The 14468-nt window shown below is 36.8% G+C and overlaps 1 protein-coding gene across 1 annotated transcript in view; it reads left to right on the forward strand.

Annotated features, from left to right (window-relative positions):
• LMNTD1 (lamin tail domain containing 1) overlaps positions 1-14468 on the forward strand; it is a 423286-nt gene that overhangs the window by 387044 nt on the left and 21774 nt on the right. Inside the window, exons 6-7 of the mRNA XM_057557559.1 lie at positions 8892-9127; positions 11845-12040. Of these exons, the coding sequence (XP_057413542.1) occupies positions 8892-9127; positions 11845-12040 (432 nt within the window). The remainder of the gene's footprint in view (positions 1-8891; positions 9128-11844; positions 12041-14468) is intronic.

Raw genomic sequence — 14468 nt, forward strand, 5'->3', positions numbered from 1 at the left:
TTTCTTTAAAACTACTTTATTAACCTGGGGACAGAGAACTGCTAGAGAATTTTGGTTTGGGAAATGTCTGTGAGGATGTTAAATAAAAGCGACAACTCTCTTTTTACTACTAATGTAAATCATTCTATCAAATAAAGCATTAGCATTGGTTTTCCAATGTTTTCTAGAAAATGATCTCTAATACTGAATATACACAGTTTAAGGCTAATGCTACTTTAGATCTAGATGCTCTGTGTTTACTGATCAGTTCAAGTCTATTTTTTTTAAGTTTTTTTTATTAGTTATCTGTTTTACACATATTAGTGTATACATGTCAATTCCAATCTCCCAATTCATCCCACCACCACCACAATCCCCCACCCCCAGCTTTCCCCCCTGGGTGTCCATGTGTTTGTTCTCTACATCTGTGTTTCTATTTCTGCCTTGCAAACCAGTTCATCTGTACCATTTGTCTAGATTCCACATATATGAGTTAATATACGATATTTGTTTTTCTCTTTCTGACTTACTTCACTCTATATGACAGTCTCTAGGTCCAACCACGTCTCTACAAATGACCCAATTTCATTCCTTTTTATGGCTGAGTAATATTCTATTGTATATATGTACCACAACTTCTTTATCCATTCATCTGTCGATGGGCATTTAGGTTGCTTCCATGACCTAACTATTGTAAATAGTTGTGCATTGAACATTGGGGTTCATGTGTCTTTTTGAATTATGGTTTTCTCTGGGTATATGCCCAGTAGTGGGATTGCTGGGTCGTATGGTAATTGTATTTTTAGTTTTTTAAGGAACCTCCATACTGTTCTCCATAGTGGCTGTATCAGTTTACATTCCCACCAACAGTGCAAGAGAGTTCCCTTTTCTCCACACCCTCTCCAGCATTTGTGGTTTGTAAATTTTCTGATGATACCCATTCTAACCGGTGTGAGGTGATACCTCATTGTAGTTTTGATTTGCATTTCTCTAATAATTAGTGATGTTGAGCAGCTTTTCATGTGCCTATTGGTCATCTGTATGTCTTCTTTGGAGAAATGTCTATTTAGGTCTTCTGTCCATTTTTTGATTGGGTTGTTTGTTTTTTTTAATATTGGGCTCCATGAGCTGTTTATATATTTTGGAGATTAATCCTCTGTCTGTTAATAAGTTTGCAAATATTTTCTCCCACTCTGAGGGTTCTCTTTTCGTCTTGTTTATAGTTTCCTTTGCTGTCCAAAAGCTTTTAAGTTTCATTAGGTCCCATGTGTTTATTTTTGTTTTTATTTCCATTACTCTAGGAGGTGGGTCAAAAAAGATCTTGCTGTGATTTATGTCAAAGAGTGTTCTTCCTATGTTGTCCTCTAAGAGTTTTATAGTGTCTGATCTTACATTTAGGTCTTTAATCCATTTGGAGTTTATTTTGTGTATGGTGTTAGGGAGTGTTCTAACTTCATTCTTTTACATGTAGCTGTCCAGTTTTCCCAGCACCACTTATTGAGGAGACTGCCTTTTCTCCATTGTATATCCTTGCCTCTTTGTCATAGATTAGTTGACCATAGGTGTGTGGGTTTATCTCTGGGATTTCTATCCTGTTCTATTGATCTGTATTTCTGTTTTTGTGCCAGTACCATATTGTCTTGATTACTGTAGCTTTGTAATATAGTCTGAAGTCAGGGAGACTGATACTTCCAGCTCCATTTTTTTTCCTCAAGATTGCTTTAGCTATTCGGGGTCTTTTGTGTCTAGAAGATGTTTTGTTCTAGTTCTGTAAAAAATGCCAGTTGTAATTTGATAGGGGTTGCATTGAATCTGTAGATTGCTTTGGGTAGTATAGTCATTTTCACAATATTGATTCTTCCAATCCATGAACATGGTATATCTCCATCTGTTTGTGTAATCTTTGATTTCTTTCATCAGTGTCTTATAATTCTCTGAGTACAGGTTTTTTACCGCCTTAGGTAGGTTTATTCCTAGGTATTTTATTCTTTTTGTAGCAATGGTGAATGGGATTGTTTCCTTAATTTCTCTTTCTGATCTTTCCTTGTTAGTGTATAGGAATACAAGAGATTTCTGTGCATTAATTTTGTATCCTGCAACTTTACCAAATTCATTGATTAGCTCTAGTAGTTTTCTGATGGCATCTTTAGGAGTCTCTGTGTATAGCATCATGTCATCTGCAAACAGTGACAGTTTTACTTCTTCTTTTCCAGTTTGTGTTCTTTTTATTTCCTTTTCCTCGCTGATTTCTGTGGCTTGGACTTCCAAAACTATGTTGAATTATAGTGGCAAGAGTGGATGTCCTTTTGTTGTTCCTGATCTTAGAGAAAACGCTTTCAGTTTTTCACCATTGAGCATGATGTTTGCTGTGGGTTTGTCATATATGGCCTTTATTTTTTATTTATTTATTTTTTTTAATATTTTTCTACTATATTTTTTTTTCTTTTTTTTTTAAATTTTTTTTTTATAGCTACTTTATTTATTTATTTATTTATTTTTGGCTGTGTTGGGTCTTCGGTTCGTGCGAGGGCTTTCTCTAGTTGCGGCAAGTGGGGGCCACTCTTCATCGCGGTGCGGGGACCGCTCTTCATCGCGGTGCGCGGGCCTTTCACTATCGCGGCCCCTCCCGTTGCGGGGCACAGGCTCCAGACGCGCAGGCTCAGTAGTTGTGGCTCACGGGCCCAGGTGCTCCGTGGCATGTGGGATCTTCCCAGACCAGGGCTCGAACCCGTGTCCCCTGCATTAGCAGGCAGATTCTCAACCACTGCGCCACCAGGGAAGCCCCATGGCCTTTATTATGTTGAGGTAGGTTCCCTCTATGCGAACCTTCTGGAGAGTTTTTATCACAAATCGGTGTTGAATTTTGTCAAAAGCTTTTTCTGCATCTATTGAGATGATCATATGGTTTTTATTCTTCGATTTGTTAATATAGTGTATCACATTGATTGATTTGAGTATATTGAAGGATCCTTGCATCCCTGGGATAAATCCCACTTGATCATGGTGTATGATCCTGTTAATGTGTTGTTGCACTCTGTTTGCTACTATTTTACTGAGGATTTTTGCATCTATATTTATCAGTGATATTGGTCTGTAATTTTGTTTTTTTGTAGTATCTTTTTCTGGTTTCGGTATCAGGGTGATGGTGGCCTTGTAGAATGAGTTTGGCAGTGTTCCTTCTTCTGCAAATTTGGGAAGAGTTTCAGAAGCATTGGTGTTAGCTCTTCTCTAAATGTTTGATAGAATTCACCTGTGAAGCCATCTGGTCCTGGACTTTAGTTTGTTGGAAGATTTTTAATCACAGTTTCAATTTCATTACTTGTGATTGGTCTGTTCATATTTTCTATTTCTTCCTGGTTCAGTCTTGGAAGGTTATACCTTTCTAAGAATTTGTCCATTTCTTCCAGGTTGTCCATTTTATTGGCATAGAGTTGCTTGTAGTAGTCTCTTAGGATGCTTTGTATTTCTGCAGTGTCTGTTGTAACTTCTCCTTTTTCATTTCTAATTTTATTGGTTTGAGTCCTCTCCCTCTTTTTCTTCATGAGTCTGGCTAGTGGTTTATCAATTTTGTTTATCTTCTCAAAGAACCAGCTTTTAGTTTTATTGATCTTTGCTATTATTTTCTTTGTTTCTATTTCACTTATTTCTGCTCTGATATTTATGATTTCTTTCCTTCTACTAACTTTGAGTTTTGTTTGTTCTTCTTTCTCTAGTTCCTTTAGGTGTAAGTTTAGATTGTTTATTTGAGATGTTTCTTGTTTCTTGAGGTCGGATCGTATTGCTATAAACTTCCCTCTTAGAACTGCTTTTGCTGCATCCCATAGGTTTTGGATCATCGTGTTTTCATTGTAATTTGTCTCGAGGTATTTTTTGATTTCCTCTTCGATTTCTTCAGTGATCTCTTGGTTATTTAGTAACGTATTGTTTAGCCTCAATGTGTTTGTGTTTTTTGCGTTTTTTTCCCTGTAATTGATTTCTAATCTCATAGCATTGTGGTCGGAAAAGATGCTTGGTATGATTTCAATTTTCTTAAATTTACCAAGGCTTGATTTGTGACCCAAGATGTGATTTATCCTGGAGAATGTTCCATGTGCACTTGAGAAGAAAGTGTAATCTGCTGTTTTTGGATGGAATGTCCTATAATTATCAATTAAATCTATCTGGTTTATTGTGTCATTTACAGCTTGTGTTTCCTTATTAATTTTCTCTTTGGATGATCTGTCCATTGGTGTAAGTGAGGTGTTAAAGTCCCCCACTATTACTGTGTTACTGTCAATTTCCTCTTTTATAGCTGTTAGAGTTTGCCTTATGTATTAGGGTGCTCCTATGTTGGGTGCATATATATTTATAATTTTTATATCTACTTCTTGGATTGATCCCTTGATCATTATGTTGTGTCCTTCCTTGTTTCTTGTAACATTCTTTATTTTAAAGTCTATTTTATCTGATATGAGTATAGCTACTCCAGCTTTCTTTTGATTTCCATTTGCATGGAATATTTTTTTCCATCCCCTCACTTTCAGTCTGTATGTGTCCCCAGGTCTGAAGTGGGTCTCTTGTAGACAGCATATATATGGGTCTTGGTTTTGTATCCATTCAGCAAGCCTGTGTCTTTTGGTTGGAACATTTAATCCATTCATATTTAAGGTAATTATCAATATGTATGTTCCTATTACCATTTTCTTAATTGTTTTGGTTTTGTTTTTGTAGGTCCTTTTCTTCTCTTGTGTTTCCCACTGAGAGAAGATCCTTTAGCATTTGTTGTAGAGAGGGTTTGGTGGTGCTGAATTCTCTTAGCTTTTGCCTCTCTGTAAAGCTTTTCATTTCTCCATTGAGTCTGAATTGAGATCCTCACTGGCTACAGTAATCTTGGTTGTAAGTTCTTCCCTTCCATCACTTTAAATATATTGTGGCACTCCCTTCTGGCTTGAAGAATTTTTGCTGAGAAATCAGCTGTTAACCTTATGGGAGTTCCCTTGTATGTTATTTGTCATTTTTCCCTTGTTGCTTTTAATAATTGTTCTTTGTCTTTAATTTTTGTCAATTTGATTACTATGGGTCTCAGCATGTTTCTCCTTGGCTTTATCCTGCCTCAGACTCTCTGTGCTTCCTGGACTTGGGTGCTTATTTCCTTTCCCATGTTAGGGAAGTTTTCAACTATAATCTCTTCAAGTATTTTTTCGGCTCCTTTCTCTCTCTCACCTCTTTCTGGGACCCCTATAATGTGAATGCTGGTGCATTTAATGTTGTCCCAGAGGTCTCTTAGGCTGTCTTCATTTCTTTTCTTTCTTTTTTCTTTATTCTGTTCATGGCAGTGAATTCCACCATTCTGTCTTCCAGGTCACTTATCCGTTCTTCTGCCTCAGTTATTCTGCTATTGATTCCTTCTAGTATATTTTTCATTTCAGTTATTGTATTGTTCATCTCTGTTTGTTTGTTCTTTAATTCTTCTAGGTGTTTGTTCTTTAATTCTTCTAGGTCTTTGTTAAACATTTCTTGCATCTTCTCGATCTTTGCCTCCATTCTTTTCTGAGGTCCTGGATCTTCTTCACTATCATTATTCTGAATTGTTTTTCTGGAAAGTTGCCTATCTCCACTTCATTTAGTTGTTTTTCTGGGGTTTTATCTTGTTCCTTCACCTGGTACATAGCCCTCTACCTTTTCATTTTGTCTATATTTATGTGAATGTGGTTTTTGTTCTACAGGCTGCAGAATTGTAGTTCTTCTAGCTTCTGCTGTCTTCCCTCTGGTGGATGAGGGTATCTAAGAGGCTTGTGCAAGTTTCCTGATGGGAGGGACTGGTGATGGGTGTAGCTGACTGTTGCTCTGGTGGGCAGAGCTCAGTAAAACTTTAATCCCCTTGTCTGCTGATGGATGGGGCTGTTGGTTCCCTCCCTGTTGGCTGTTTGGCCTGAGGTAACCCAGCACTGGAGGCTACAGACCCTTTGGTGGGCCTAATGGCAGACTCTGGGCGGGCTTATGCCAAGAAATACTTCCCAGAACTTCTGCTACCAGTGTCCTTGTCCCAGTGGTGAGACACAGCCACCCCCCGCCTCTGCAGGACACCGTCCAACACTGGCAGGTTGGTCTGCTTCAGTCTCCCCTGGGGTCACTTCTCCTTCTCCCTGGGTCCTGATGTGCACACTACTTTGTGTGTGCCCTCCAAGAGTGGAGTCTCTGTTTAACCTAGTCCTGTCTAAGCCCTGCAATCAAATCCCACTAGCTTTCAATGTCTGATTCTCTGGGAATTCCTCCTCCCATTGCCAGACCCTCAGGTTGGGAAGCCTGACTTGGTGCTCAGAACCTTCACTCCAGTGGATGGACTCCTGTGGTGTAATTGTTCTGCAGTTTATGAGTCACCCACCCAGTGGTTATGGATTTTTATTTTATCGTGATTGCACCCCTCCTACCATCTCATTGAGGCTTCTCCTTTGTCTTTGGATGTGGGGTATCTTTTTTGTTGAGTTCCAGTGTCTTCCTGTCGATGATTTTTCAGCAATTAGTTATGATTCCACTGCTCTTGCAAGAGGGAGTGAACTCACGTCCTTCTACTCTGCCATCTTGAACCAATCTCCCTCAAGTCTATTTTTTAAATATTTGTTCTTAGAGGTCATCTGAGAAATAACTGTTGTCAGTATTACCAATGCAGCATTGAAATAACATTGAAATGCTGGAATTAAACTTTTATAACTGCCTCTGGTTTAGTGCTAATCAATTACAGAGGGAGCAAAATACCAAGTAAGGGCTTGTAAAATTCCACATGGGAAAGGGAAACCTAGCTAAGCACTAGGAAGAAAATCTCTCATCTTCCAAAAGGAGTCTAATAGGTGGGTGAGTGCAGGGCTCAGACAATGGGCTACATCATGCTCATCTCTTCCTGAAATGTTTCAGCTCTTCCAACGGTGTGTGCTGCCATTAGAAATTTCTTATTCAACTACAAAAACAAGAATCCCCTGTGGCCCTAAACTGAAGTTCTTTGATCACAACATTTGCAAAGGCTTATTGGGAATCTTTTGTGGAATTAAATTTATTTGGAAATGCTATTGTTTTACCAGTGGAAGAAAAAAATTCAGAGCTTATAAAATGAACATGCTGAAAAGATGTAGCCAGTTGTCTGTAATGAAACCCAGATGTAAGGAACTTTGAGAGAGAAAGGTCCTTTTCCTGCTTATTCTAGAGAGTGTCAGGGAAAAATTATGTCATGTGATCTGTCTCAGTTTAGACAGAGATGAAATATTTGTCATTTGACAATAGACCTCTGTAGTCTCCTTTTCATTACCACCACAATCATACTCAAGAGCATATCATCATGGGTTAGAGGTTTTTGACAAAGATGAGTGGTTGGGGAGTCGGTAGAATGGCACGTGCTCAAGCTTGATAAGTACTGGGCTAATAATAATGCAGTTTCCAAAGCCAATGCCATTTAATTATTTTTAAAAATTGCCTGAGATATCTGTGCCTTGTGAGAGGCACACTTAGAGAATTCTGATTTTGCATACAGAGCTCTCCAGATATAATATTTCTGATGAAGGAACTTACAAATTATAGAACAAAACAATTGTGACTACCTCTTGGTAAACAAAGAGATTGAGAGTAACATCAGCAAGATGGCAGATTAGGAAGCTTCAGGCCCTTGTTCCGTTATGGAAAGATCTGGAAAAACAAAACCAAAGAACAGAAGACTGGCTAAAATAACATTATAGGAACTCTGGAAAACAAAGAGATCAAAATAGAGACAGTGCTTGGAGGCAAAACACTTAGCTCTGGACTTATAGTGGATAGACATTTGGCCCCCAGGAAGGGAGGGCTTGGGCTGGCCAAGTGTCTGGTTTTTCAGAGAGCCAAAGGGTTGGACCCCAGGACTTTGTTCACAATTCAAGCATTAAACACACACACATTCACACACACATGGATTGCTTTGAAGTTACAGAGAAGAGCCTCAATGTGACTCATAAAATGCAGTTGTCATAAGCCTTTTCATGAGCTACTCCATGAGAATATTGTTTTACTTGTAAAATAAGTGTACTGTACCTTAGGGATTTTGTTTAAATGCTTGCACACTATACTTTTACATTTATAAAAAAGAAAGAAAGGAAAATCTTTATTCATATAGTAGAATTTACTTACAAAAATAATACCTGGAAAGTAAGTCTTTCTTCTCCCTCTTTTGTGCTAGTCCCTTCAGCATTCACACATATACATACACAGATACACACAAACATACACATGTGAGCTGTATTTATAGTTATTAATTTGTAAAGTGCATTTGATAGCACACATTAACTCTAGAATCTTTATAAATACAGGAAAATTAGTTAAACAGCAGGAGAAATTAAAGGAAAAAGTATAGTAAACCATTACATATTAAACAGAAATGATAATCATGTTTTTCATGTTAATGGAAAGGGGAAATATAATAAGTGATAAAAGTGGGATATAAACAGTTTATAGAGTCTCAATTTTGAGTGAAAAAATGCATTAAAAGGCCTGGAAGGAAAAAATATTGAATCACTATGTTGTAAACCTGAAATTAACATAATATTGTAAATCAACTATATTTCAATAAACAAATTTTTAATAAATAAAAAGCATGGCAGGAAATGGTAAAATTTTTATTTGGTGGAATATAGTAATTTTTATTTTCTTCTTTCAGCATTTACACTTTTGCAAAACTATCTGAAGTAGGAGTTTATTGATTTTTAAATAGAAGAGAGAAAAGCATGACTTGACACCAAAGTGTTTTATTTAGATTGTTAAAACTAAAAATATAAGATGTTCTTGTGCTTGTGTTAGATGCATAATATCTTTGAAAAGCAAAACCCTAAGTAATAATGATAATTAATGCTTCTTGTACTCACAGTCTATCATTTTGACTTTCTCACTTTGTTTATTATACTAATTTTTGTACACAGAATTGAAGACACACGTGACGATATCCCAAAGACACAGCGATCTTTAGTACATTTTTTTCCAACGTCAACGGATTCAGATACCACTACACTGCCATGTTCACAGTCATTATCCAATGAAACACCTCTCAGTTACTATCTGTCTAGCCCTCAGGTTAGTGGAGTAACTTTATCAACAATTGGACCAAAGCCTCTTAAACCTGCTCTAGTGAACCATTCCCAATCAGAAGACAGCTTGGGTAAGCAAAACATGTACCAAGTTTTTTAGACTACTTTTAAAGCGTATAGTTCAATAGAGTCTTTTTGTGCCTAGAAGCCAGAATGATGTTTTATTATTTGTCTCCAATAATACTAATTTCTTAATGTCATATGCAGAATAACTTGACTCTGCTCACCATTGATTATAGCACTGGAGTCATAATCAAGTCACATAAACATATGTGGCCAAGTACATCATCTCTATGATTAAAATATCTTGAGTTATCATAATGATTCATGGGTTGACCACTTAGATGCTCTAGAATTGCTAAATGATTAAAAAGTCTAATGTATAGCATTAACTGCCCTTCCTCTGAATGCTACCAGAAAGATTAACAACGTTTTATGTATGTTATGCTTTAGGAGACTATGGCTTAAGTAAGGAAAGACGGGTAGGTAAGAGAAAGAAGAAATATAAAGTAGGTAATAAAATGGTGGAGAGAAAAGGGAAAAACAATAAAGAATTTGGAGAAGAGGAAAATGAAAACAGCAGTAAAGTTTTGACAGTTGCCAATGCACTCAGCAGTGCTCACACTATGAGGTGTATGTTCCTCACCATGTTTAGGGAACTCTGAGGGTATGTTATCAAGGTTTACTGAAAAGACGACTGTCCTTGGAAACAGAGGACCTAGATTCAAACCACCTTTCTAGTCCCAATAACATGGGACATTAAGTAAGGTATTTAGCATCTCTGAGTCCCATTTTCCACACCTACAAAATGGGGATTAAAATATCAACTTCACAGGGCAATCCTAAGAATTAAATGAGATATTTATGAAAATTACCTAGCACATAGTAAGTGTGCTCAATAAAATTAGTTGTGAATCCGAATGTATCTGTAAGTACCTTCTCATAGAATAGGCTAGATTTGGGGTCTGTATTACCAGTCAACTAACAAGTTTCAAAACTATTAGCACGAATACACCCATGACTACCTGATGTCTTCATTTTCCTCTACCATTCTGTGGACATTTACAGCCTTGCTCCTTCCTATCTACATTTCATTTTGTTCCAGGTATTTTCCTAAGCCTTTGACACAGTGTTATACAGGATTTTGATCGACTGCCATTATTGTCATATTCTCTGTGCTTCATTGTTTGTATGCCTAAGATACATTTTTCGAAGAAGCTTCCTAAATTCACAATGACCTTTAGCAATGACCAAAATCTATATGCTTAGAAGTGAAAATACACATTTTATATCTAAGGAGGTAATATTTCTCATCCTTTGGCACTGTATCATTATGGTATATGTTCTATATTTGAGTTGAACTGTGAAAGCTCCTAGTATTGCGGGGGTGGAGGGGGAACAAATATACTGGTTTCACCTTGCAAGATGAGAGTTGTGCTGGGATGAAGTCTTCTTCAGTTACTGTAGGTTCTGACTCTGTAGATAGATGGCTGAGTCTACCAAGACTTGTTGCATTTGGTTCATTTCATTTCTAGATGAGATAATAACTGGAACTAAAATCAATATGTCTTCTTTCCTTTTAGAATACAAAAATTTTCATCCCTCAGGATGAGCTATTAAGGATGCTATATATTCTCTTTCCCCAAAGGAATTTAAAGATTAAGCAAATACTCACTTGAATGGGAATGAACTAATTTAATTCCAAATATTTCTTCTAAACAAAATACTCTGAAGAATCCTCTTTAGGAACTATGTGTTTATTTTTTTTCCATCTTTCACATTGCTTTGGTTTTGTTAAAGACACAAGAAGATAAAGCACACTCTAGATTGTCTTAATCCTTTGATGATTTTGGATTCAGGGTCACATTGACCAAAGTCCCTGTGCTACAATAACAGCTATCATTTATCGAGTACCTGCTAAATGCCAGATACTGTGCTAGACACTTACCTATACTATCTTCAATCCTCACATCACCTCACACAAAGTAATATTATCCTTATTTTATTTTCAGGAAAACTGAGAATTGGAAGGTTTAAATCATTTGGCTTAGTAAGTGACAGAGCTGAGGTACAGGTGTGTCTAAATACAAGACACATTGCTCTATCTATTTCATCATGATGCCTGTCTGTAGTGTTACTCTCTCTTTGCAGATACATAATTAGATTTATCCAGCATGATTCTTTCTATGCAAAATCTTGAAACTTATTTTGTATTTGAATCTTACTACTGAGAATTTTAAAAGAGTAAGAGGTTACTAGAATCTGCTTAAGCATTACTTTATCTTTTTAATAAAGTATTTTAGTTAATTAGAGGAAATTTAAGTCTTTACCTGGCAAAATACAAACCATTGGTAGGAAAGGACTCATTTGAGACTTTAATTTATGAGTAGCAATTTGGGGAGAAAAGCTAATACAAAATAGAATAAAGTTGTACTTACATATAACGTACCAAATTTGAGAGACTCAAATGTTTTACCTACTCAAAAACTTATGATGCTTCTAGTACAACTTAATCAGTTAAATTGTAATTATGCTGATGATACAATTGATAGTTTAAGATAACTGCAATAATCTCTAGGAATTGAGTGTCACTAAAAATAATCACTTACTCGTTATTTTATAGACTGGTTTAAAGCTTCTAACTATCCTCACTTAGTTTGACTGTGACAGTAAAATGTATAAAGAATATCATTTTGTAGAAGCAAAGAATAAAGATAGTAGCTTTGGTTTCTTTTAATCTTTTATTTACTTCTCTCTCTATTGTTTCCTTCTTTGGTTTCTTTGAAAGGACTCAACAACTTCAAAATTCCAAAGAAACACAGTATGCCGGTCCTTGCTTCTCAGCCAGCTGTGATTGGGGAAGGGGAGGATTATTTCCTATCTTTGTTTGGTGATTCAAAGAAACTTGTGCACTCATTCCACACCAAGAAAATTTGGAAGCACTTTTCTATGATTCTTGAAGAAGTGGGCCAATCTAGATCCAGGTAAATACTCTATTTGAATTATTTAATATCTTCTATTGGGGTAGGAGTAATAAGTTCGTAGGAAATAAAGTTCTAAACTGTTGTTAGATCCATGATCTCATCTAAGACCCTAAGCAATCCATTAAAATATAACTGTTTCATATCCTAGGCAGTTAAAAGGAATCAATATAACTTTCTAGGGAACCAAACAAGGAAAGTTAATTCTTCAAAGATGCCAGAGAAAACAGCACTACATAACGCTTACCAATAAAGTTAACTCAATTGTTCAAGAAAATTTTCATTATTGGCAAATCATTCAGATGGATTTAGAATCTTTTTTTATCTGTCTTGAGTTCAAGACAGAAGGAAAAAAGTGGACTTATAACTTACTGATCCATTTTTATGGTTATTAGTATCTGTAGAAAAAAAGAATTGATCAGGAAGAAAGTTGATATTAGAACTAAAATAAAAGCTGACTCATCTATGCATTTATTTAACCCTGCTTTTCTTGTTGCACAAACAACAGATTAAATTGTGAATTTTTAGTAATAAACACACATTTAAAAAATTTTTTATTGAAGTATAGTTGATTTGCAATGTCGTGTTAGTTTCAGGTATACAGCAAAGTGACTCAGTTATACATATATATACATTCTTTTTCATATTATTTCCGTTATGATTTATCACAGGATACTGAATATAGTTCCCTGTGCTATACAGTATGACCTTGTTGTTTATCCATCCTATGTATACTAGTTTGCATCTGCTAATCCCAAATTCCCAATCCTTCCCTCCCCCACCTCTCCTCCCCCTTGGCAACCAAAAATCTGTTCTCTATGTCTGTGAGTTTGTTTCTGTTTCATAGATATGTTCATTTGTGTCATACTTTAGATTCCACATATAAGTGATACCATATGGTATTTGTCTTTCTCTTTCTGACTTACTCCACTTAGTATGATAATCTCTCGGTCCATCCATGTTGCTGCATATGGCATTATTTCATTCTTTTTTTATGGCTGATGTATAGATAGATACCCCACATCTTCTATATCCATTCATCTGTCAATGGACATTTAGGTTGTTTCCATGTCTTGGCTATTGTAAATAGTGCTGCTATGAACATTGGGGTGCATGTTTCTCTTTGAATTATAGTTTTGTCTGGATATATGCCCAGGAGTGGGATTGCTGGATCATATGGCAACTCTATTTTTAGTTTTTTGAGGTACCTCCGTACTGTTTTCCATAATGGCTGCACCAATTTACATTCCCACCAACAGTGTGTGAAGGTTCCCTTTTCTTCACACCCTCTCCAACATTTATTATTTGTAGACTTTTTAGTTATGGCCATTCTGACCGGTGTGAGGTGGCACCTCACTGCAGTTTTGATTTGCATTTCTCTAATAATTAGCGATGATGAGCATCTTTGCATGTGCCTTTTGGCATCTATATGTCTTCTTTGGAGAAATGTATATTTACGTCTTCTGCCCATTAGTGATAAGCACATGTTGATAGAGGGTGTTTGAGGACTAAAAGAAGTTGTTAGCCAAAGTTAAGGGTCAAACATAAAGGAAAACTTTTCCCCCTTATGTCAGATTTCCTAAGATCAACCACTTTTGCCACTTAATTGTAGTGAATACCCAAGTGTTCTCTCAACCATCTAAAAACACTTCATCAAATTATTCATACAGTATTTACCATGTTAAAAATGATGACTTATTTTCAGCAAAACTTCAAAAAAAAACTTATGAATATGGTTTTAAGAAATTTTACTCAAACAGATCATGAAGACCTGCAGGTAAGGATCAAGAGAGAGGCAAATAAGGTAACAAGGCATTCAGAGGAGAGCTTTCTTCCCAGCAGAGATTGTCTGGGAAGATTTTGTGAAGGAGTTATCATGGAAAGCATCTTGGAAAGATAAGTACATTTTGGATATGCAAATTTGGAGTCTCTGAGAATATTCTACACCATTGGTTTTCAACTCTACCCACAAAATTGAATCACCTGGGGAGCTTTTAATGTCCTGACTTTACACCAGACTCTTTGAATCAAAATTTCTAGTGGAATTGGGCATCATATTTTGTTTTTTTGGTTTTTGTTTTAAATGCCATGGTAGGGCTTCCCTGGTGGCGCAGTGGTTGGGAGTCTGCCTGCTAATGCAGGGGACACGGGTTCGAGCCCTGGTCTGGGAAGATCCCACATGCCGCGGAGCGGCTGGGCCCGTGAGCCACAGCTGCTGAGCCTGCGCGTCTGGAGCCTGTGCCCCGCAGCGGGAGGGGCCGCGGTGGTGAGAGGCCCGCGCACCGCGATGAAGAGCGGTCCCCGCACCGCAATGAAGAGTGGCCCCCGCTTGCCGCAACTGGAGAAAGCCCTCGCACGAACCGAAGACCCAACACAGCCAAAAATAAATAAATAAATAAATAAAGTAGGGAAAAAAAAAAATTATAAATGC

Source organism: Balaenoptera acutorostrata, chromosome 11, assembly GCF_949987535.1.
Source record: "Balaenoptera acutorostrata chromosome 11, mBalAcu1.1, whole genome shotgun sequence".
Taxonomy (NCBI): Eukaryota; Metazoa; Chordata; class Mammalia; order Artiodactyla; family Balaenopteridae; genus Balaenoptera; species Balaenoptera acutorostrata.